The sequence below is a fragment of the Hemitrygon akajei genome, chromosome 10 (assembly GCF_048418815.1).
Source record: "Hemitrygon akajei chromosome 10, sHemAka1.3, whole genome shotgun sequence".
In the NCBI taxonomy this organism is placed as follows: Eukaryota; Metazoa; Chordata; class Chondrichthyes; order Myliobatiformes; family Dasyatidae; genus Hemitrygon; species Hemitrygon akajei.
The window spans coordinates 121,735,508-121,761,387 of NC_133133.1; the positions used below are offsets into that span (position 1 = coordinate 121,735,508).

At 40.3% G+C, this 25,880-nt stretch overlaps 1 protein-coding gene across 3 annotated transcripts in view; it reads left to right on the top strand.

Annotated features, from left to right (window-relative positions):
• cep290 (centrosomal protein 290) overlaps window positions 1–25,880 on the top strand; it is a 172,799-nt gene that overhangs the window by 58,623 nt on the left and 88,296 nt on the right. For all 3 annotated transcript variants that reach the window (XM_073058859.1, XM_073058860.1, XM_073058861.1), the window contains exons 23-27: window positions 3,288–3,390; window positions 5,507–5,737; window positions 11,750–11,923; window positions 14,090–14,201; window positions 18,550–18,755. In XM_073058859.1, the coding sequence (XP_072914960.1) occupies window positions 3,288–3,390; window positions 5,507–5,737; window positions 11,750–11,923; window positions 14,090–14,201; window positions 18,550–18,755 (826 nt within the window). The remainder of the gene's footprint in view (window positions 1–3,287; window positions 3,391–5,506; window positions 5,738–11,749; window positions 11,924–14,089; window positions 14,202–18,549; window positions 18,756–25,880) is intronic.

Sequence of the window (25,880 nt, forward strand, 5' to 3'; positions counted from 1 at the left end):
TGTAATTTATAGTCCCTCATGGGATACTAATCCAGAAGATTAAGGTGCATGGGGTCTGCGGCAAATTGGCCGTCTGGATTCAGAACCGGCCTGCGCATGGAAGACAGAGGGTAGTGGTTGAAGGGACGTGTTCCAGCTGGAGGTCTGTAATTAGTGGTATTCCACAGTGATCTGAGCTGGGCCCTCCTGCTGTTTGTGATGTATATTAATAACCTGGGTGAAAATGTAGATTGGTGGGTTAGTAATTTTGAGGATGATACCAAGATTGGTGGAGTTGTGAAGAGTGCAGAAGATTGGCAAAGAGTACAATGAGATAGAGAGCAGTTGCAGATACAAACAGAGAAATGGCAGGTGGAGTTTAGCCCTGATAAGTGAGGTGTTGCTCCTTGGTAGGGCAAATGCAAGGAGACAGTACACTGTTAAGGGAAAGATCCTTAACAGTGTTGCTGAGCAGAGGGATCTTGGGATCCACATTCATAGCTCCTTGAAAGTGGCTACACAAGTTGATAAGGTGGTTAAGAAGGCTCATGGAATGCTTGCTTTTATTAGTCAAGGCATTGAGTTCAAAAGTCAAGAGGTTATGTGGCAACTTTATAAAACTCTGCTTAGGCCAGATCTGGAGTATTGCATACAGTTCTGGTTGCCCCACTCTAGGAAGGATGTTGAGGCTGTGGTGAAGGTGCAGAAGAGGCTTACCAGGATGTTGCCTGGTTTAGAGGAGCACGTGCCATCACGAGAGGCTGGGTAAACTTGGGTTTATTTTTTTCGAGAGTGGCAGAGGCTGAGGGGAGATCTTTTAGAAGTTTATAAGGTAATGAGAAGCATAAATAGAGTAGAGCATGAGTATCTGTTTCCCAGGGTTGAAATGTCTAATACCCTGTAGGGCATTGAGGGTGAGAGGGGTTGGGTTCAAAGAGGATGTGAGGGTTAAGTTCTTTTTACTCAGAGTCGTAGATGCCTGGTATAGTGGTAGAGGCAAATACATTAGAGGCTTTTCAGAGATGTTTGGATAGGCACATGGATGTAAGGAAGATGAAGGGATATAGACCTTGTTACAGTGGTGCTCGAAAGTTTGTGAACCCTTTAGAATGTTCTCTATTTCTGCATAAATATGGCCTAAAATGTGATCAGATCTTCACACAAGTCCTAAAACTATATAAAGAGAACCCAATTAAATAAATAACACAAATAACGTTATACTTGTTCATTCATTTATTGAGAAAAATGATCCAATATTACATGTATTTGTTGGAAGAGGTATGTGAACCTTTGCTTTCAGTAACTGGCGTGACCACCTTTTACAGCAATAACTTCAAACATTTCAGGTAACTGTTGATCAGTCCTGTACATCGGCTTGGAGGAATTTTAGGGCACTCCTCCTTGCAAAACCGCCTCAACTCTGGGATGTTGGTGATCTCCCTTGCATGAACTGCTTGCCTCAGGTCCTTCCACAACATTTCTATTGGATTAAGGTCAGGATTTTGACTCGGCCATTCCAAAACATGAAATTTCTTTTGCTTTAACCATTCTTTGGTAAACTGACTTGTGTGTTTAGGGTCATTGTCTTGCTGCATGACCCACTTTATTTTGAGCATCAGTTCACAGACGGAACCCTGACATTTTTCTGTAGAATTTAGTGGTACAATTCAGAATTCACAGTTCCATCAATGATGGCAAACTGTCCTGGTCCCAAGGCAGCAAAGCAAGTTCAAACCGTGACACTACCATTACCATTTTTCACAGATGGGATAAGATTCCTGTGCTGGAATGCAGTGTTTGCTTTTTGCCAAACATAACGCTTCTCATTTAAGCCAAAAAGTTCTATTCTGGACTCATCCGTCCACAGAACATTCTTCCAATAGCCTTCTGGCTTATCCACATGGCCTTTAGCAAACTTCAGACAGGCAGCAGTGTTCTTCTTGGAGAGTAGTGGCTTTCTCCTTGCAATCCTGCCATGCACTCTATTGCTGTTCAGTGTTTGCCTGATGGTAGACTCATGAACATTGACACTAGCCAATGCAAGAGATGCCTGCAGGTCCTTAGATATTACTCTGGGTTTTTTTGTGACCTTCTGAAAAATTACACACCTTACACTTGTTGTGATTTTTGTTTGTCAACCACTACTGGGCAGAGTAACAATGGTGTTGAATTTCCTCCATTTGTACACCACCTGCTTGACTGTGGATTGCTGGATCCCAAACACTTTAAAAATTGTTTTGTACCCTTTTCCGCCCTGGTGAGCATAAACAAATTTTTTTCTGAGGTCCTCAGAAATCTCCTTTGAATGGGGCATGGCACACTTCCAGAAACCTGTGTAGTGAAGATCAGACTCTGATAGGTCTCCCACACTCACAACTGATTGTCATCCCATTGGCTGAAATGCCTGACTCTAATGTGTCCTTTAAATGAACATACTTTTTCCAACAAATACATGTAATATTGGATCATTTTTTCTCAATAAATGAACAAATATAATGTTTTTTTGTGTTACTTATTTAATTGGGTTCTCTTTGTCTGGTTTTAGGACTTGCATGAAGATCTGATCACATTTTAGGTCATATTTATGCAGAATAGATAAAATTCTAAAGGTTCACAAGCTTTCTAGCACCACTGTAAGTGGTGGGGGGAATTAGTGTTTGGGTGTTTTTGATTTGCTTTTTAGCTGGTTTGGCACAACATTGTGGGCTGCATGGTCTATCCTGTGCTGAACTCTTCAATGTTCTATGTTTGTGCCTTTGCACTGTACTGCAGTTCAAAACAATGAATTTCTTATATAAGACACTAATAATATACACAAAATGCTGGAGGAACTCAGCAGGTCAGAAAGAATCTATGGAGAGGAATAAAGAGGTGACATTTTGGGCAGAGAGTTTTCATCATGGATTTCCAGCATCTGCAGAATCTTTTGTGCTTTAAGAATAATAATAATCGTGATTCTAATTCAGGGTCTCAACCAAACATCGTCACTTTCTTTCCCAGTCCCCCAGATGTAGCTACCCGCTCTTTGTTTTATTTGTTAATTATTATTTATCTAGTCTCTCACCATGGCTCCAGGAGTCACGTCCTGGGAAGCTAATCTGGATTCCTGTACTGGAACCCAGTGAGATGACCCTCCGAAGAATGACAGGTATTGAGAAATTCTGGAAATTTGAAACCAAATGAATTATGAAGGCTTAGGAAAAGAATGTAGCAGGCAGTATTTGCTATTCAGGAACCAAAAGTGCTATAAAAGTTCATCCATCAATATAAAAATGTTCTGAAATAATGATTACTATTTTTATATACAGTGAAAGAGAATCCTGGCAGAAAGACATGGAGAGAATTGAAGAGGAAAAGAAAAAGCTTGAGGATTTAAAGGAACAAGATCGTGTAAAAATTGAAGAGTATGATGTAAGTGTTACTTAAGCCACTGAAAGCCATGTACAATTAATCAAAAGGATAATGAAATGTTGGTCTCAAGAGAGTTTTTAATATAAAAAGAAGTAATGATGCCTTTGTACACAGCCCAGGTCAGAATTCTGTTTTACATACTGAGCCTGGTCATAAAAGGTTTAAATAAAACCTGGATCGCATTCCCTCGACTGTGGAGAGGTGTGCGGTGGGACATTGAAGGTGTTTAAAATGATTGAAGAGTTTGATGGGGATTATAGAGAGAATGATAATTCTCTTTTTAGTTGGTGTAGACTGTTGTGGGAGACCCTAAACAACAAGGCATCGACTTAAGTTTAGTGCTGGGCATTTGAATTACATTAGCAGACATTTTCCCACACAAACCATAGTGAGAAACCTTAGATTTGGCATGTCATTAAAGACACTTGCAAATTTCTACAGATGTACGGTGGAGAGCCTTATGATTAGTTGCATCACAGCCTGGTATGGAGGCTCCAGTGCACAAGATTATAAGGGGTTGCAGAGGGTTGTACGCAGGCCCTGAATGTTAGTGGCTCCAATAAAGTCTAGTTAATGTGTCATTGTGTGACGGGACATTTGTTGGAGGGACCTCCATTGTGTAAAATATTGCCTAATCAAAGGTGTTGCCTTTACCCAGAACTTGATGGGCTGGTGAGGTACAAGGAAGAGATCACAGGCTGAGGCAAAGTGGAAGTGGATTGATAGCTGGGGGGGGGGGGGTGGGATTAAGTAGGGTTATTGGAAAGGTGGGTACCAAAACAAGGGGTTAATTTCTGGGCAACACACACAAAATACTGGAAAAATTGGGAAGGCCAGGCAGCATCTAGGGAAAAAAGTACAGTTGACGTTTTGGGACGAAACCCTTCGGAAGGACTGGAGCAAAAAAGCTGAGGAGTAGATTTGAAAGCTGGATGGAGGGGAGAGAGAAATGCCAAGTGATAGGTGAAACTTGGAGAGGGAGGGATGAAGGAAAGAGTTAGGAGGTTGATTGGTGAAAGAAACAGAAGACCATGGAAGAAAGTGGCAGGGAAGGAACACCAGAGGGAGGTGATGGTGGGTGGGCAAGGAGATAACATGAGAGAGGGAAAGGGGATGGGAAATAGTGAGGGGGTTGGGGTGTTGGAGGCATTACTGGAAATTTGAGAAATCAATGTTCATGCCATCAGGTTGGAGGCTACCCAACCAAAATATAAGGTGGTGTTCTTCCAGCCTAAACGTAGCCTTATCCTGACAGTGGGGGAGGCCGTGGATGGACATATCGGAATGGGAATGGGAAGTGGAATTAAAATGGGTGGCCACTGGGCATTAGACTGAGGTAAGCGAGTAACTCATTTGGAAAGGTGGGTGGTGTGGATTGTGCAGGAATTTGTAATTGGGAATATGGGATAGTAGAAGACATGAGCTGGCCTGGTTAGGTCAACAGTGGCATAGGGAATGATTGGGATTCATGATGGGAGTTGCCATCTTGACACAGCAGTGAAATTATTTAAAGATTTGCTCAACTGTAGTGCTCTATATGACTCTAAACACTGTAAAGGCTTTATACTGCAGAAGTGACCCTCCTAAGTTAAATGTTTTACCACCACAAATTTAATGGAATCTAAATAAGCACTCTTTCCAGTTTAATGATATTTCCCTTATAACAAGGTGTGGGTGTAGAAAGTGCATTGTGTAGTATTTGCAAACCTGAGGATAATGGCTGGGAGCCCAGTATGTGGAACCCCTGGTAACCTTTCTATCCTGTTGTATGATATGTAACAATGTCCTAAAGTTGGCAGAAACACCGAGTGCCTGAGTATCTACTTTATTACTAGCTTATCATTTCTTGTCAGAGTCACCTTGTGTCCTATACCTAGCATCACTTTATGTACATACAATTAATATATAAGCTGATCGTGCATATTTATATTTACTGTGTTTTTTTAAGCTGCTTTGGATCTGGAGTAATAATCATCTTGTTTTCCTTTACACTTCTGTACTGAAAAATGACAAACTATTTTGAATCTTGCATCTAGGCAATTTTTCTTAATGTCAGGTTTCTGTTTGGATGACATAATTTGTATTGTTCAAGTTGTAACTGTTCCTTTTGAATTAGCAACTACTGGAAACCCTTCAGATGGATCCTGATGAAATCAAGAAGAAAATAGGTGGAATTACCAGCAAATTAACTGTTCTGCGGGTGAATGAAAGTTCTTTGACTCGGCGCTACACGACACTGCTGGAAATGGAACAGCATCTGAGGAAAGAAAATAACAAGCTCAAGAATGAAATGATAGCTATGGAAGTAGCAATCTGTGAAAGAATTGGATACCTGCAGAGATTCAAGGCAAGTACCTATTCAGTCAAATGAAACCAATTTTCTTGCATTTTTCTTCAACATAAAATCACAGCATGAATAATTGACAAGCAGCATGCTTAGACATTCAGTTCTGCCATTCATACCCTCAAGATTCTGTTCACCAATAAGTAGTTTTGTATGTTTGCTCACCGGACACTACATATACTAGTATACCTTTGTCTATTTGGAATATAATATCCCAATCAATTTGTGAAATAAACCAGATTGAATGCTTTATGCTTTCTTAAAGTTGAAGCTAATCAAGAAGAGGTGAGACCTGAACATATATATTTAGGGGCAGCATGGTGGCGTAGCAATTGGCATTACAATACTATAGCACCAATGACCCAGATTCAATACCCACCGCTGTTTGTAAGGAGTTCGCATATTCTCAAAGATGTGAGTTAGTAGGCTAATTGGTCACATGGGTGTAATTGGGTGGCACAGCCTCACAGAGCCGGAAGGGTCTGTGACCGTGCCGGTAAATTGCTCTCTGAATAAATTACTTTATTCAAAGGGAGTTGAATTCCTCCTGTACCAAATAAAGTAGCCATTGAGGGTACATTCATTGTCTACTGCTGCTGCAGACATCCCATAAAGGTTTGATGTGTTGTGCAATCTGAGATGCTTTTCTGCACACCACTGTTGTAATGCGTAGTTAATTAAGTTACTGTCAGCTTGAACCAGTCTGGCCGCTCTCCTCTGACCTCTCTCATTAGCAAGGCATTTTCACCCACAAAACAACCACTCACTGAATGTTTTTTGTTTCTCACTCCATTCTCAGTAAACTCTGGAAGCTATTGTGCGTGAAAATTCCAGATCAGCAATTCCTTAGATGATCAAACCACCCCGTCCAGCACCAACAATCATTCCACTGTCAAAGTCACTTAGATGACACTTCTTCCCCATTCTGATGTTTGGTTTGAACAACAATTGAACCTCTTTACTGTGTCTGCATGCTTTTATGCGGAGTTGCTGCTACATGATTGTCTAATTAGATAGTTGTATTAACAAGCAAGTGTACAGGTGTACTTAATAAAGTGGCCACTGAGTATATCTTTGTCAATTTGGAGTGTAACATTCTCAATATCTAGTGAAATAAACCAGAGTTGAATGCCTTATATTTTCTTAAAGTTGGAGCTAATTAAAAATCAGGTGACATTTGAAAATATAATTTTCTTTATTTCAAAGTGAGATGAGCACATAAATACAGCTATTATAAAACTTGGCAAGTTCAACTTATCTTTCTGTAACATAGGAATATGACATGAAAAGGTTTGTGCTTGATGAAAGTGCTCCATCATTCAGTTAGGTGACAGTATTTTTTAAAAAAAGTGTCATTGTTGCCCCACACCCCCCATTTCCCAGTCACTGGATAATTTTACTTTATTTAAAGCAGATAGCTGTCCTGGTTTTAGTGAAAAATTATTCCTTTTATGATTTGCTGTCATTGCATTTTATCTTTTTATCTCCAGTCAACAAGGTTATCTCCTGTATCATGTCTTAAACATTTGGAATGATTTGGAATATTTCGTAATGAGTATGGAGGCATTGTGGTTCCCATACTGAGCTAGTAGCCAGAACTCTGGACAGTTGATCCAACCACGAGTTTGAACCCCACCATATTAACTGGATCATTTAAATTCAAGTAACTGAATAAATTTTGGATTAAAAAAAACACATCCAGTTCTAATAACAGTATGCAGAAGACTACTGAATTTTCCCTACCAGTCCGGTCCTGTAGCAAATGAAATCTGCTGTCCTTACCCAGTCTCCTTATCCACCTGTATGACATTGGAACTGACAATTGACTTGGAACAAAAAGAGAATGAAAGGTGACTTGATAGATGTGTACAAGATGATAAGTGGTATGGATCGAATGGACAGGCAGACTTGTTTCCAGGGCAGAAACAGCCTGAGGGAGGAAAGTGTAAGACCATTATCATAAGAGCTGAATTAGGCCATTTGGCCTATTGAGTCTGCTCCACCATTCAATCAAGGCTGATCCTTTCCACAGCCCATGCCCTAGCCTTCTCCCTATAACCTTTGATGCCATGTCCAATCAAGAACCTATTAATCTCTGCCTTAAATATACCCAACTACCTGGCCTCTACAGCTGCCTGTGTTAACAAATTCCACAAATGCAGCACCCTCTGGCTAAAAGAATTTCTCCACATCTCTGTTTTAAATGGACGCCCCTCTATCCTGAAGCTGTGCTCTCTTGTCCTAGACACCCCACCCCCCCATGGGAGGCATCCTTTCCACATCTACTCTGTCTATGCCCTTCAACATTCAAAAGGTTTCAATGAGATCCCCCCTCATCCTTTGAAATTCCAGCAAGTACAGACCCAGAGCTATCAAATGTTCCTCATATAGCCCTTTCATTTCCAGAATCAACCCTCTCCAATGCCAGCAAATCTTCTCTTAGATAAGGAGCCCAAAACTGTTCACAATTCTCGAGCTGAGACCAAATCGGTGCCTTATAAAGCCTTAGCATCACATCCCTGCTCTTGTAATCTGGACTTCTTGAAATGAATGCTAACATTGCATTTGCTTTCCTCATCACTGACTCATCCTGTAAATTAACCTTTGGGGTGTTCTGCAGAAAAACTCCCAAGTCCCTTTGCATCTCAGATTTTTGGATTTACTCCCACTTTAGAAAATAATCTGTACATTTATTTCCACTATCAAAGTGCATGACCATGCATTTTCCAACATTGTATTTCATTTGCCACTTTTTTGCCCATTCCCCAATCTATCTAAGTCCTTCTGCATCCTACCTGTTTCCTCAACACTACATGCCCCTCCACCAATCTTGGTGTCATCTGCAAACTTGGCAACAAAGCCATCTATTTAATATCTAAATTATTGATATATAGCATAAAAAAGCGGTCCCAATATCGACCCCTGCAGGAACACCACTAGTCACTGGCAACCAACCAGAAAAGGATCCTTTTATTCCCACTCCCTGTCTCCTACCAATCAGCCAATGCACTAACCACGTTAGCAACGTTCCTGTAATACCATGGGCTCTTGACTTGGTAAGCAGCCTCATGAGTGGCACCTTGTCAAAGGCCTTCTGAAAGTCCAAATATGCAAAATCCACTTCATCCCCTTTATCTATCCTCCTTGTAATCCCCTCAAGTAATTCCAACAGGTTCATCAAGCAAGATATTATTCTTAAGGAAGCCATGCTGACTTTGTACTATCTTGTCCTGTGTCACCAAGTACTTCATAACCTCCTCCTCAACTATTGATCTAACATCTTTCCAACCACTGAGGTCAGGCTAACTAGTCTATAATTTCCTTTCTGCTACCTGCCTCCTTTCTTAAAGAGTGGAGTCACATTTGCAATTTTCCAGTCCTCCAGCACCATGCCACAGTCCAATGAGTTTTGAAAAATCATTATTAATGCCTCCACAATCTCTACCACTACCTCTTTCAGAACCCTAGGGTGCAGTTCTTCTGGACCGGGTGATTTATGTACCCTTAGGTCTTTCAACTTTTTGAGCACCTTCTCCCTTGTAATAGTAACTTCACTCGCTTCTCTTCCCTCACACCCTTCAACATCTGGCACACTGCTAGTGTCTTCCACAGTGAAGTCTGATACAAAATACTCACTTAGTTCATCTGCCATCTCCTTGGTTCCTGTTATTATTTCTCTGTCTTCATTTTCTAGCAGTCATATAAAAGCTTTTACTATCCACTTTGATATTGTTTGCTAGTTTGCTTTCATATTTCATCTTTCCCTCCAATTGATTCTTTTAGTTGCTCTTTGTGGGTTTTAAAAGCTTCTCAATCCTCTGTCTTCCCACTAAATTTTGCTTTGTTGTCTGCCCTCTCTTTTGTTTTTACATTAGCCTTAACTTCCCTTATCAGCCACAGTTGTACTATTTTGCCATTTAAATATTACTTTGTTTTTAGAATACATCTATCCTCCTCATTTTTCACAGAAACTCACACCATTGCTGCTGTGCTCTCATCTCTGCCAGCAACTCCCTCCAAATTACTTTGGCCAACCCCTCTCTCATATCGTTGTAATTTTTCTTTATTCCACTGAAATACTGCTACGTAAGACTTTACTTTCTGTCAAATTTCAAGTTGAACTTAATCATATTGTGATCACTGGTTGCTAAGGGTTCTTTGACCAAAAGCTCCCTAATCAGCTCAGGTTTATTACATAACACCCAATCCAGTATAGCTGATCTCCAAGTAGGCTCAGTGACAAACTGCTTTAAGAAGCCATCTCATAGACACTCAGCAAGTTCACTCTTGAGATCCATTTCCAACCTGATTTTCCCAATCTGCCTGCACATTGAAATCTCCCATAACATTGTCCTTTCAATACACCTTTTCTATTTCCTGTTGTAATCTGTGCTCAACCTCACTGCCACTGTTGGGAGGCCTGTATATAACTGCCATCAGAATCCTTTTACCCTTGCAACTTCTCAACTCAACCCACAAGGATTCAAACTCTTCCAATCCTATGTCACATCTTTCTACTGATTCCTTTCACCACTTTCAGCAGAGCCACTCCACCTCCTCTGCCTACCTTTCTATCCCTCCGATACAATGTGTAACCTTGGACATTTAGCTCCCAACCTCAACCATCCTTCAGCCACAATGATCTTTGAAAGATCATTACTAATGCCTCTACAAACTCTACCACTACCTCTTTCAGAAACCTAGGGTGCAGTTCATCTAGACCAGCTGACTTGTGTTACCCTTGGGTGTTTCAGCTTTTTGAGCACCTTTTCCCTTGTAGTAGTAGCTGCACTTCCCTCACCCCCTTCAACATCTGGCACATTGCTAATGTCTTTTGCAGTGAACATGTCAGGTGGAGGTGTTTTACATAGAGAGTGGTAGCTGCATGGAATGTGTTACTAAGGGGTGTGATAGAGGTAGATATACAGTATTAGTGGCATTTAAGAGATTCTGTAACAGGCACATGCCTGAAAAGGTTTGATTGATTGATAGTTCAGCACAACATCATGGGCTGAAGGGCCTGTACTGGGATGTATTGTTCTACGTTCTTGGTCAGAGACCATTAGGATAGGATGAAAAACACGAGCGTCATCATCCTGTGAACAAATAATTAAATGTTAACAATCCAAATGAAAATGTCACTAGGGGTCTTTCATTAGCGCACTGACTACGTGCTAACTCAGTGTCACTTATATCAAACATGCAAATCATTAAGCTCCAAAAAAACTAAACTAAATTAAATGTAACTAAAATAGTTTTAAGGAAAAGCTTTTGATAGTTTCCAATACACGATTGCACCATTTGTGTTTAAATGTAATTCCCTATCCTGCACTTACCATGGTTGCTTCAGTTGTGTCCTGTAGCCCAATCTTGTGTTTGAACACCAGATCCTCCTACCAATCACTCTATGGGCAAATTAAAGATTAAAGGTTAGCTTTATTTGTCAAACGTATATTGACAATACATCATTTATGTCAATGACCGGGGATGTGCTGGGGGCAGCACGCAAGTGCCACCATGCTTCCAGCAACAACATAACATGCTCACAACTTAATAACCCAAACTAAACTATAAGTCTTCAGAATGTGGGAAGAAACTGGAGCACCCAGAGGAACTTCTGTGATCATGGGGAGAATGGACAAACCCCTTACAGGCAGAGGTAGGAATTGAACCCCTTTAGCTGTGCTGTAAAGTGTTGTGCTAACCACTATACTTCCATGCTATACATTGGCCAGTCTAACAGTAATCAACACACCTTTCAGATATGGGAGAATACCAGAGCAACCGGGAAAATAATTGCAGTCCCAGGGAGAATGTGCAAAATCCACACAGAGCACGAGAGGTCAGGAGTGAACCTGGTCACTGGATACATGTTGCACCATTCATTATTAGTTCCTAACTGTATTAAGATATTGTTAATGCACTCATCTGTCTATTTTTAAATTGTATTATCAAAGTCTAGTCAAAGTAAATTTATTATCTTCCTTATCTGTTTATTGTTTAATCTATTTACAGGAAATGGCTAGTTTTAAAATTGCTGCTTTGCAGAAAGCTTTGGATGAGAGTGTGCCCTTAGCTGATTTGGAGCGAGCTAACAAGCAGTATAATGAACTCACAGCTAAGTATAGGGATCTGTTGCAGAAGGACAACCTTTTAGTTCAGAAAACTACGAATCTTGAGCATTTGGAGGTGAGCAAATAATAGTAATCTTTAATTTATTTTATTGTAACAAAGGCAATTGTTTTCATCATTCTTTCTCCAGATTAAAAAGGACAAGTGTGTGGTGAGATATAAACAAGAGAAAATCTGCAGGTGCTGGAAATCCAAGCATCACGCACAAAATGGAGGAGGAACTCAGCAGGCCAGGCAGCATCTATGGGAAAAGTACAGTCAACGTTTCAGGCCATGACCCTTTGGCAGGACTGGAGAAAAGATAAGGAGAAGATTTAAAAGGTGGGGGGAGGAGGGAGAGAAACACAAGGTGATAAGTGAAACCTGAAGGGGGAGGGATGAAGTTAAGAGCTGAGAAGTTGATTGGTGAAAGAGGTGCAGGGCTGGAGAAGGGGGGTGGGTGGGGGGGAGTCTGATAAGAGAGTATCTACTCCTCATCTTTTTTTACTCCAATCCTGCCAAAGGGTCTCGGCCCAAGATGTCCACTGTAATTTTTTCCATTGATGCTGCCTTGCCTGCTGAGTTCCTCTAGCATTTTGTGTGTGGTGAAATATATAAGGGTTTGTTGTTGATGCAGTTTTCAATATTGAAACCAGATTGTTCATTCCATCTAGTCTGTTCCACTGTTGCATCATAGCTGATTTATTGTCCTTCTCAAACCCATTTTCCTGCTTTCTCCCTGTAACCTTTGATGCCATTCCTAATCAAGCATCTATCTATCTACAGTTTCAATATACCCAATGGCTTGGCTTCCCCTGCCATCTGTGGCAATGAATTCCACAGATTCTCCACCCTCTGTATTTGGAAAGGGCATCTTTTGCTTTTAAATTTGTAGAAATATTTTTTTAATGAAAAGCAGATGATTGAGCCACTGCTTTGCTCAGGTTAATTTTATCCTTTGAGATAGGTATGTGCCTTTATTGCCTGGCTATTAAAGGGAAACCATTAAGTGTAGTTATAAGATCAAGTCCACAAATATTTAAAATCCAAAATAAAGTAGAAAATGTTAAATCAGTTCTGACAAAAAGTTATTGATTCAAAACGTAAACTCTATTTCTCTTTGCCAGTGCTGCCTGTTCTGCTGCATACATTCAGTTTTCACCCTGTTGTTTTCTTATAATTTATTTATAGTGTTAAATTTTGGTGTTTTCGAAGTTCAATAAAAATTTATTATCAAAGTACATAAGTCACCATATGCTACTGAAATTTAGTTTATTGCAGATGTTTATGGTAGATACAAAGAAACACAGTAGAATCAATGAAAAACTATACACAAAGATGGGCAACCAATGTGCAAAAGTAGATTAACTGCTGAAATGCAAAACATAAATAAATAAATAAATAAATAGATAGATAGATAGATATTAACTCTTATCTCTCATTCTACCCCGTAAAGGCCCTTGCATGAAATTCTGCGATCTGCACTGCACTTTTTCCCTAACTGTAACACTGTATTCTGCATTCTGTTTTCCCCTTTCATACTTGGGTTTGGAATTGTCAGTCTGAATGGCACACACGCAAAAGCTCTTCACTGTATCTCAGTATGTGTGACAACAGTAAATCAATTACCAATTAAATGATAAACACGAGATACTGCAGACACAAAAGCTGGAGGAGCTCAGCAGGTCAGGCAGCATCTATGGAAAGGAGTAAACATTTGATGCTTCTGGCTGAGACCCTTCATCAGGACTGGAAAGGGAGGAGTTGTGTATAGTTGTACACAAGCAGAGTGGCTGTCTTATAGCTCCAGAGACCAGAGTTCCATCCTTGCTTTTGTTTTCCGTGTGAAGTCTTCATGTACTCTCGGTGACCTTGTGGATTTCCACCAGATGAGATAAGATATTAGTTTACTCTGGATTTCCATCATTTGAAGAATCTCTTGTGTTTAGATACTGCAGATGCAGAAAATCCAGAGCGTCAGACATAAAATGCTGGAGGAACTGAAGTAGCCCAAAACATCAACTGTTTATTCCTGTCCATAGATGCTGCCTGATCAGTTGAGAACCTCCAAGATTTTGTGCGTGTAATCAATTGAATGAAATAGTCTTTTTTTATTCCAGTCATGATCTTTAAGACATAGTCTAAGCACTCCAGGAGGTTAATAGGAACAGATGAGAGTTATAAATGGGTCTGGGAAGTAAAATAGAGGCATTTTGTAATCTATTGCCTTCTCTTTTCTTTAAGAGTGAAAATGCTGTGTTACATGAACAGATTAATGCCTTAAATAAAGAGCTAGAAATTACTAAGGAAAAGCTGCACACACTGGAGCAAGCCTGGGAACAGATGGACAAACTAGGTAAGTGGCATGTGATTGTTATTGACCCAAAGTACTTAAAATAACGAACTATGTACCTGCGCTGTAAGTCTAATAATGCCTCCTGTTTAATTCTATGGTTTCTGCTTTAATATTTTTCTGCATGACATTAATAATGATTTTTAGAAGTCATTCTTGGGACATGGACAGATTACATTTCACAAAATGCATTTGGAGGATTTTCTTCCTGGAATGTGCAGTCCCTATGTTAATGTTGCAGCGAAGTCCAGCTGAAGGGGCAGTGATTTTCTAAACATAATAGCTTTAAGGTGTAATGGCACTAAAGTTATGATCATAGCTTCAAGGTGTAGAGGAAAAATTTAAATGAGATTGACAAAGTTCAAGGTAAATTTATTATGAAAGTACAGACAGATCACTATATTCATCTTCTTGCGGGCATTGATAGTAAATACAAAGAAACACAATATAATCAATGGAAAAACTACATACAAAGATGGCCAAGCAACCACTGTACAGAAGACAATAAATTGTGCAAATACTGTACAAAAAAAAGAAAAAACATAATAATAAATATTGAGAACATGTGTTGTAGAGTCCTTGAAAGTAAGTCCATAGGTTGTGGATTCATGTCATTGTTGGGGTGAGTGAAATTATCCACATCATTCAGGAGTCTGATGGTTGAGGAGTAATAATTGTTCCTGAACGTTACGGTCTGAGGCTCCTGTGCCTCCTTCCTGGTGGCATCAGTGAGAAGAGGGCATGATCTGGATGATAGGGTGTTCGATGATGGAAAGTTTTTATACCCAGAATGGTAGGTGGCTGAAATGCAATGCCAGTGGAGGTGATGGAAGCAGATTTAATAGCAGTATCTAAGAGGTATTTAGACAGGAACGTGAACAGGTACAGAATCTGAGAATAGGTTCAATTTGGCATCATCATCGGCACAGGCATGGTGGGCTGAAGGGTGTTCTATGATAGGATGCATTTGACTTTTAAGGGAGGCTATGGTGATGATAATTTTCTTGGAAGACGTAATGTAGAAGGTGGTGTCGATGTAACCTTAATTGGATTTTGCATCACCGCCAGTAAATTTCATGCAAACAAAACCAGTGGTTGATAGACTTGGGCATCTTACTCTGCAGTAGAGACATGAGTTAGTAAAAAGATATGTTGTCCTTGATCGTGAAGAGCTGCTGATAAGTTCATTAGGGGTGGCATTAACACAGGCTGGAGATGTGCTTCAAACTTGACATTTGTTGATGGCACACTGTCTCTGACATGCTCTTCTTACCAAAACATTGATAATGGTTGAAAGCTGAAACCTGGTGTTATTGAGAATGGAGGTTCTCAGTGAACACTCTGCCATTGAATGTCAATATCCTTGTCAGTGATTCAAAGATAAATATAATGACAAATTACTGTCAAGAAAATGCCAAGTGGGGCATCTAATCTGTCGCATAAAATTGTGGTAACCTGTGCACCCTGTCCTTCATTTTAACAGAAAGTTGTTTAATCTGTATGTATGGAACAACGTTCCCTCTAATTATTTTTATAGCTATGCAGACTAGCCATTGTTGTGAGCAGGAAATTTTTACATAGCCTGAAAACTGCAGCACTTTAAAACATTTTTTGTAATAAGCATACCATGAATATTTAGAATGAGAACTGAAAAATCACGTACTTATTTATTGATTGAAGCGTATAATGAAATACAGTAAAATGAAGAAAACATTTCATGTTTCATAAACTTTTGCTCATCTGCCTTTATTCCAGCTGTGCAGCAACAATGTCTGTGTCCACAGAGCATTTCAGTTACTGCACGAATGTGCACCTGTGCAGCTTAGGGAACAGTGTTAGTGAAAGCCAATGAGCTTTTTTTTACCCGTTACCTCTGTCCTCTCTTATCAGATTCCTCCTTTCATCACAGTCTATCACAGGTAAAGCTTTCCCCACCAATGAGCACATCAACAAGGAGCACTGTTCCATCAAAGCCACATTCATGATCAAGGAACCCCACCATCCAGGCCATGTTCTCTTCTCAGTGCTGCCAAGAGGAGGGGGAAGCCAGAGCCCTCATCAGGGGATCGAAGGTGGACAGAGAGCCGCTTGAAATTTTTTGGCATTATCCTTTTAGTGAATCTGTCTTGGGTCCAGCATGTATCTGCTATTACAGAGAAGGCTCGGCATTGCTTCTCTGCTTTCTTAGAAACTTGACTAGCTTTAGCATGTCATTGAAAACTTAGACAAAGTTCTCTACATGTGGTCAAAATTTCTGCTACTGTGAATAGCTAAGCGAATAAAAGATGACCTGATTTCCAAAAGGCATCAAGTTAAAGATGACACATTTCTTTAATATTTTAAGAAGGATTACTTTTTGATTTCCATCTTTTACAGTTTCAAAATAGCAAAAAAGGAGAAGTGCCTGAAGCAAAAGTTTGGGCACCCTGCATGGTCAATACTTACTAACACCCCCTTTGGCAAGTATCTCAGCTTGTAAACACTTTCTGTAGCCAGCTAAGAGTCTTTCAATTCGTGTTTGGGGGATTTTTGCCCATTCTTCCTTACAAAAGGCTTCTAGTTCTGTGAGATTCTTCGGCTGTCTTGAATGCACTGCTCTTTTGAAGTCTATCCACAGATTTTCGATGATGTGAGGGCCATGGCAAAACCTTCAGCTTGCGCCTCTTGAAGCAGTCCATTGTGGATTTTGAAGTGAGTTTAGGATCATTATCCTGTTGTAGAAGACCTCCTCTTTTCATCTTCAGCTTTTTTACTGACGGTGTGATGTTTGCTTCCAGAATTTACTGGTATTTAATTGAATTCATTCTTCGCTCTACCAGTGAAATGTTCCCTGTGCCACTGACTGCAACACAAGCCCAAAGCATGATCGATACACCCCCGTGCTTAACAGTTAGAGAGGTGTTCTTTTCATGAAATTCTGCACCCCTTTTTTCTCAAGCATACCTTTGCTCATTGTGGCCAAAAAGTTATTTTTTAACTTCATGAGTCCACAGGACTTGCTTTACAAGCTTCTTGGATGACAGAAATTAATTTGAAAGACCAAGAATAGTTATTATTCTGTAATTAAATGTGAAAAGTATCACCTCCTCTTTGGAAGCAAGTTAATATTTTGCTAGTCCCTGTTTCAACACTGGCTTCGGGTTCTCCAAACATGGATAACCTAAAATGTATGGAATCATAGATTCTTGTGTGCATGTGTACATCAAGGTTTGAAGTAATATGGCGCCCAAATGTTCTAAGGAATTGAAATAACATTGGTTGTGCCAGTAGTATTTGATGCCACTGATGGTCATATTCAGATTCAGATTCAGTTTATTGTCATTTATAAACCACAAATACAATGCAGTTAAAAAATGAGACAACTTTCTCCGGAATGATATCATGAAAAAGCACAAAACAGACCACACAAGAAAAACCACATAACATTTGGTAATCCCCAATCCAGAGTCCAGAGAGGCTGCTGCATATCGATATCGCGCTACCATCTTAGCATGTTCCCCAGAAAGGAGCTACAAACCCATCAGACAAAACTAAAGCTACAAGACCTACACAAAACCACATAGTTACATATAGTTATAGTTAACATATAATTTCAACAGTGCAGACAATACCATAATTGATAAAAGACTAACTGACAAAGACCACATAATTATAACACATAGTTTCAGCAGTGCAAAGCAATACCGTAATCTGATAAAGAGCAGTCCATGGCACAGTTTAAAAGAAAGTCTCAAAGTCCCAACAGTCCATCATCTCACGCAGACGGTAGAAGGAAGAAAAACCCTTCTTGCCATGAACCTCCAGCGCCGCAGCTTGCTGATACAGCACCCTGGGAGCTCCGACCACAGCCAACTCCGAGTCCGTCTGAAAACTTTGAGCCTCTGACCAGCCCTCCGACACCGAGCACCATCTCTGCCGAGTGCTTTGACCCCGGCACCGGCCGCCAAGCAACAGGTAAAGCTGAGGATTCGGAGCCTTCCTCCCGGAGATTTTTCCGATTGCACAGTAGCAGCGGCAGCGAAACAGGCATTTCAAAAGTTTCACCAGATGTTCCTCCGTGCTTCTCACATCCATCTCCATCAAATCAGGATTGTACACGGCATCCTACATGACAGATTACAGATATTCATTTCAAAGTGGCCGCTGCGTGCTGCGTCGCGCCACCATCTTACATATAAGAGTATTGTAATTCTGATGAACTGGAACTAAAAAGTAGTAGGACTACAGTGTTGCTATGATCCATCATTTGCTCTTCTACATATTGTATGTTGGTACATGTGTTCAGAAGAGATGCTGCTCTGGAAATTTTGTGTTTGGAAGCATTTTGTTACCGTTTTTGTTTTTATTTTAGATGGTGCTGCTGCCATGGATAAAGCATCTAAAGCAATTACCAACTCTGAAATTGTGTCAATTTCCAAGAAGATTACCATGTTGGAAATGAAGGAACTAAATGAACGGCAAAGAGCAGAACATGCTCAGAGGATGTATGAGCATATACGGAGCACACTAAAACAAGTCGAAGAGCGCAACTCGGAACTGGAAACTAAATTCTCTGAGGTATGTTTGGGTGTGTGTGTGAGACGCACACTACGTACGCTGTAAGAAAAATGCTACCTTTTATATAACTCTTTCCAATAAATCAAGGGATTTAAAAATAAAATCTAGTTAAACAATGAAAACAGAACACTCTTCAAATTGGCATTGGTTTAGGTTAGTACTTTTATTAAAAATATAAAGATTGGTTTTATTTTTTACAAGTACTTCGAAACATACAGTGAAATGAATTGTTTCCATTAAATCAAATCAGCAAGGATCATGCTGGGCAGCCTACAAGTGTCACCACAGTTCTGGTGCTAAAATAGCATGCCTATCACTCACTAACCTATGTCTTTGGAATATGGGAGGAAACTAGAGCATCCAGAAGAATCCCACACAGTCACAGGAGAATATACAAACTCCTTACATACAACGTGGGAATCGAACCCCAGTTTTATAGCTGGTGCTGTACTAACCACTAGTGATCATACCTCTTTGTATTTTGGATAAAAGAAATGTAGTAAAGTAATGCAACTAAGTTATAATTTTGTGCAGGTACCAGTGCCAGGCTTTGCTGAGGACTCTCATTTTTGTTCATGTTTTAAAGTTGCTATTGAAGCACTTTAAAGCTAATCAAATGTTTACTAATTATTCTTAGAGTGATAGAGCACTGCAGCACAGAAACAGGCCCTTCAGTCCATCTAGTCCATGCCAAACTTTTATTTTGCCTAGTCCCATTGACCTGCACCCAGACCTCTCCGATCCATGTACCTATGTAAGCTTCTCTTAAATGTTGAAATCAATTCTGCATCCACCACTTCTACTGGCAGCTTGTTCTATGCTCTCACCACCCTCTGATGAAGTTCCCCTTAAATATTTCACCTTTCACCCTTAACATAGTTTTGCAATAGATAAAGCCTACCTGCATTTACCTTATCTATAACCCTCATAATTTTGTGTTCCTCTATTAAATCACATCTCATTATACTATGCTCTAGGGTAGGGGTTCCCACCCTTTTTTCACGTGATGGACGGATGAAATTAAGCATGGGGTCTGTACACCCAGGTTGGGAACCCCTGCTCTATGAAAGGAAGTCCTAACATATTCAACCTTTCCTTATAACTCAAGCCCTCAAGTCCTGGCAACATTCTTGTAAATTTTTTCTGCATTTTTTCAGTTTTATTGATATCTTTCCTGGAGGTAGGTGGTCAGAACTGCACACAATACTCTAAATTGGACCTCACCAACGTCTTATACAACTTCAGCATAACATCCCAACTTGTGTACTCAGAACTTCAATTTATGAAGTCCAATGTGCTAAAAGCTTTCTTTACCAGCTTATCTACCTGGGAATTACATATGGATCTATTCTGCCCACGCTTGAGAGTTTCCCTGTATTCTTAAGCTAGACGGATAGATAAACTCCAGTCCCGGCATAGTTGTAGTTTGAACACGCTTCTATTGTTTGCCATGCATTACTCAGCCCCTTGCATATTGTAAAAAGACAGTACTTCTTAGAGTTCTCAGGAAAGGTAGATTCAAATATTCATTAAAGTTCCTTCAACTTCGAACAAAGTACTTCAAACTGGTGTATAAATGAAATTTACAAACATTATAAAATGGCCGACCTATGATGAAAGCTAATTGCTTAACAACAAGATAATAAGTAATCAACTACAACAGCGATCTTGCAAGTAAGCAGCGAGCTCTAGTAATTAGAAATAAAATAACTAACAAAATCAGGAAGGACTTATCACTCTCTGCTTGGTATCTCTAAAAGATGCCACCAACTGAACTCAAGGCTTTCACGAAAAAAAAACACTAAACATATTAGAGTCAATGGCCTTGATCCATTGAATAGCACATTCAAATACTAAAGACTAATAAGACCACCAACTGGATTCGAAAAACAGGAGTAAAATCCTATCCTTCAAGAGGGATCACCACCCATGGTTTATAACAGCTGTTGAAAATCCATGCCAGAAAATAGCCATGATGTAATGGCTTGGACAGGACTTCCTCTAAACTGAAGATTGTGTATCAAAGGGATTATGCATTTGACAGCATTTCAGAAAATCATATTTACAATAAACTAACAAAAGCAACTCAACGTCGTGATTTAAAAAAAATACAAATCACATCCCAACATCAAATCTGTTATGAAATAAGCCAATTAGATTGTATCAAATACACAAAAGAGAATCCAAACCAAATCTAAAACCTGTACAACTTAATATATTGTCTTTGTTTTTGCAGATTTGTAACCAAAGTTCACAATTTAATCATTTTCTGACAGTCTATTTTTCCATTTATACTGTTTGTTTTCTTCCTAAAGACATCATGTTGCAGATTGTGGATGGTGAAGGTCCTGGCTTGACCTAAGCCATAGAGGGAACAGAGACCATCACAAATATGCAAGCCTTTACTGTTGCTCTTTCGTGCAAATTATTTAGCAACATGTACAAACCTTGCTGTGGCATGTGACTGTAATCACCAGCTTGAGAATCTCTCAAAGCATTTGGGGTCTAACCAGTTGCTGGAGATGTTAGTAGCATGGCCTATGACCTGTGGACAGATAGCATCAGATTCTGGGTCAATCAGATCAAATTGTAGAATAATGACCTCTTTTCTAGCTGAGCTAAACAAGAACGCGAGTCCTGTTAACCATGTGCCATGAGCTAGATCGCTCTCTGACATTGGTCTTGTGGCTTCATCAGCAGAGTTCTGGTCAGTAGGTTTGAATTTCGGCTGCACTGGATTAGTTGATCTCACATGTGTGCTGCACCCTGTTGTTCATATACACATAGAAGCCTCTGGATTCATTATGTGGATGCTCCCAAAAACCACCTTGGAATGAGAGTACAATGTTACTACATCAAGTTTGTCATTGATTTCATCAGTGATCACACCTGCCACTTCTACCACTTGGATAGCAGCGCAGAGTTTGAGTTGTGGGGCAGTAATTTCAGGATGTTTCTTGGGCATGCATGTAAGTTAAGGAAAACAGCTGCTTGCTTGCTCATGGTTGTTTGAGGGGCATTGTTGAGGGCTACGGAAGGGGAGAGGTACCACCCAGCTGTTTGAGCTGTCTTGATGGAACCTGCTATCAATCACCCTCAGGAAAGTAAGGTCATCCATTGAAGGCCCTGGTTTGTTGTCATTCTTTGTGTGGACAAAGACAGATTCGCCCATGCTTGCTGTGTTGCTTGTCAAACCTTTTTGATGTGAGGTCAAGACGGAAGACACTGGAGGCTGGCAGGACTGTCCAAAGCTCTCCTTGACGTGGATGCTGCTAAGGCAGGGGATCATGAGACTGGGGCACCCATTTTCAAGAATGCTAGTTCTGAAGATGTTTACAGGTTTATGTGCACACCTAAGGCAGATGTATGACCCACCCAAGTGCTAACCCCTGCACAAAGGGAGCATTTGGAGGCCCATTACTTTGTTCAAGTACCTTGTGTACCTGTGTGATGTCTCTTCCTAGTGGGAGCAGCCTTTATGTGGAGTGACAGCATCTTGCTGGCTAAGGACTTGAGATGAGGGTGGTAAGTCGCTGCTTCTGGAGTGGGGATTTCCTACTTGTCTAGAAGTTTGTCACAGTAAGCATGAGAAGAGCTAAACAAGTCTTTTCATCAACAGGTTCAACAATAAGGCCTCTTGCTTTTCACCTAACTGTCTGTGACACACCTGCACATGTCTTAAGTGTATAGAAACATAAAAAATAGGTGCAGGAGTAGGCCATTTGGCCCTTCGAGCCTGCACCGCCATTCAGTATGATCATGGCTGATCATCCAACTCAGAACCCTGTACTTGCTTTCTCTCCATATCCCTTGATCCCTTTAGCCACAAGGGACATATCTAACTCCCTCTTAAATATAGCCAATGAACTGGCCTCAACTGTTTCCTGTGGCAGAGAATTCCACAGATTCACCATTATAAGGTGAGACACCATTGGTTATGTTGAAGAAGCTGAAATTACATGATTTAGCTGGCGACTTACTGCTCCGACCATCCAAGATGACCTACATACTCATCCTCTTCTCACAGCCGCCTTCTGGCTAAACATTGACAAGGCAGATCTTTGAACAAGACTTACCAACGGAGTTTTCCACGCAGACTTCAGTACAAGGCAAGGTAGCAACTAGAGAGAAAAGAATTTATCTCCCTCCCCGCCATGCTGTAAGGAGGTATCTGTGTAGTTCTTTACAGACCAGGGAGGTGGGCCAACATGAAGAGCTGCAATGCATTTGTTGCTGTCACATTCAAAGCACTGGATGACAGCATGACAGCCTCTCACCCGGTCTGCTTTTTAAAGAAGGTCCTTCTCTCCTCTGAAAGTTTCCCCCGAAGCCTTTATACTTCCAGAGAGGGTGTGGTTTCTGATGTAGAGGGCACTACTTGTTAGGATCTTCTGACACTTTAGAATCATCCGTTTGGACAGTGTTGTCCACTTCAGTTTTGTGCACCAAACCTCTAATAGGTTTTGCTGATTTAAGTGGTGTTGAAGTAGAGGTGGTCATGACAAAGCTGGGGACTTTTCGCATCTTGGCTTCATCCCAGATGAAACTAGAAAGGGAGAAGGGTAGGAAGCAGACTCCATCTTTTAGTTGATATCCATTTCTCCTGTAGACTAAAGGGGAGTTTCTCCAAAATGGGACTAATTCCTTATGCAGTGTCAAGGTAAGACAAGTCTTCATCTTTGGCAGCCTCCCCACGGTCTCTGTTCTGTCTCATTTCCAATTGCAGGGTGTTATCCTGAGGAACAGGGAACCCCCCCCCACACCCCCTTTTTGAGTCTTGATTGACAAGTCTAAGCCTTCACTGTCTACTGGTGGGAGGGTACAAGCATAAGCAAACAGGTCTTGAACATACTTTGTTGTACTTTTAGCTGAATGACATTGTCAGCTACCTGCTCCATGCCCACCTCAAATAATTTTTTCCTTAGCTAAAGCTGCCTCTGCCTCTTTTTTTTCATACTGCAGGTGGGTCTTCTCTACTTTTATATCAGTTGCTCCTTTTTGAAAATGATGCCCTGACTAACATTGCTTCAGCCCTTGAACAGGCTTCCTGTGCTGCCGTGCTTGCCGCAGATTCACTAAACTGTCCAGGTAGTCTGGATGAACGTAACGAACACACTGACCTGGTTTTAAAGACCGTTTTCTTAGTTGCTGGCATTTTAACTTTATGACATGGGAGCTCAAACAATCAACATCTTATCCACCATAGATAGAATCACCTTTGAGAGTGTCTTTTTACCATTCTGCCCTCGCTTGAGAGTTTTCCTGTTTTCTTAAGCCTAGCAGACAGATAAACTCTGGTCCTGGTGTAGTTGTAGTTTACTGTTCACTAATGCAAAAGCTAATTGCTTAACAAGGTGATAATAAGTAATCAACAACAGCTGTGAACTTAAAAGTAAGCAGTGAGATCTAGTAATGAGAAATAAAATAACAAACCAAATCAGGAAGACATAACAGAATCTATATTCCCAGTTGCTGTTTGGAAAATAGATACAGCAATTGGTTAATTCTGGGATTGCTGCTATTTTTGTATTACTAGTTGCATCACCATCTGGAGGGGCCACTGCTCAGTATTGGAAAAATCTGCAGAGGGATGTAAACTCGGCCAGCTCCATCATTGACACAAGCCTCCACACGATCTTGAAAAGGCAGTGCCTCAAGAAGGAAGCATTAAGGACTCTCACCACCCAGGATATGTTTTCTTCACATTACTACCATGGGGGGAGGGTGTACAGGAGCCTGAAGATACACACTCAATGTTTTAAGAATAGTTTCTTTCCCTCCACTGTCAGATTTCTGAACGGACAATGAACCAACCTATGAACACTACCTCACTATTTTTATTCTTTATTTGCACTATTAATTTAAATGTTTTTACATATTTTTAATTATAATTTATAGCATATCTTGTGTAGCACTGTACTGCTGCCACAATGCACTAAATTTCATGGCTTAAGTTAGTGATAAATAAAGATGATTCTGATTCTACTTATTTACAGCCGTTTCACACCTAGGTATATTTTTAAACCACACCAAAGCAGGATGACGGTTGTAAATTTTTGCATTATTAAGATACTTGGGACAATCCTCATTTTTGTTACCCATAGCCTGAGTTGGTATTCTATGGTAGGGCAACTACTCTTGCAGAATTAGATTTTGCTATTTTTTTTCTTGACACCCTGAACCTTTCTATTCAGACACCCTCTCCCCATATCCTTGCTCAAATTGCAATGCTGTTCTTGAATCAAGGTCCAGAGGTTCAGTAAAAGACCTGGTTCTTTAAGTTCAGGCCACACTGAAGAGACAACCTTTGTACTTACAGCAATGTAATCTCAGAATACAGTTAAGGCTATAGTACAGTGGTTCCCAACCTTTTCTATGCCCCACACCCCTAGGAAATGTTTGATTAATGTTCGCACCCCCTACAAAAGTAATATCACATTTGAAGATGAAGAAGTCTAATTTCTAATTTTTGAACCACATGCAATACTGCGCGTGAACAAATTGAACTTAAAAAAATAAGCTTTTAACTCAGTGCATAAAATGCAAATAAAAATTGAGCAATTAGATTCTAATTTATTCAGAAAAAATTGTAAACAGTAAAATCAATCTCAATTGTGAACATAAAATTCAATGACTTCTTTGCTCCTGCTTCTCATTCATGATTTAGTCAAAACGTGGAACTTTCTTGCTGACTGCGATCCACAGGTCTGCCTGTGGATTCAGGCGATTCCTAGATTTTGTCTTGATTGACAGAAGAGAACTGAATCCAGATTCAAGTATGTTGTTGCAAATGGAATGAGGACACGGAGTGCTTTGCCACCAAGTCTTGGGAACATATCCAGTGCTGCACACCAAAACTCCTCCAAAGTCTTGCTTTCAAATTGCATTTCAAGAGCTCAATTTGTCTGCAAGTCAGTAAGATCTTCCTTCAGCTCTTCATCATCTGACATTTTCTCCAAATTGTAGGAATATGGATTCATGATCCATTCTTCTGAAATCTTCAGGTCTCCAGCAGCAAAATATCCATCAAACGATTCTGACAGCATTTCCAAATGAGCCACAATTTCTTCACGCACAGTAGGAGTTATGGATCTCGCATCATAAACCATCTCTTCTAGTGAAGGA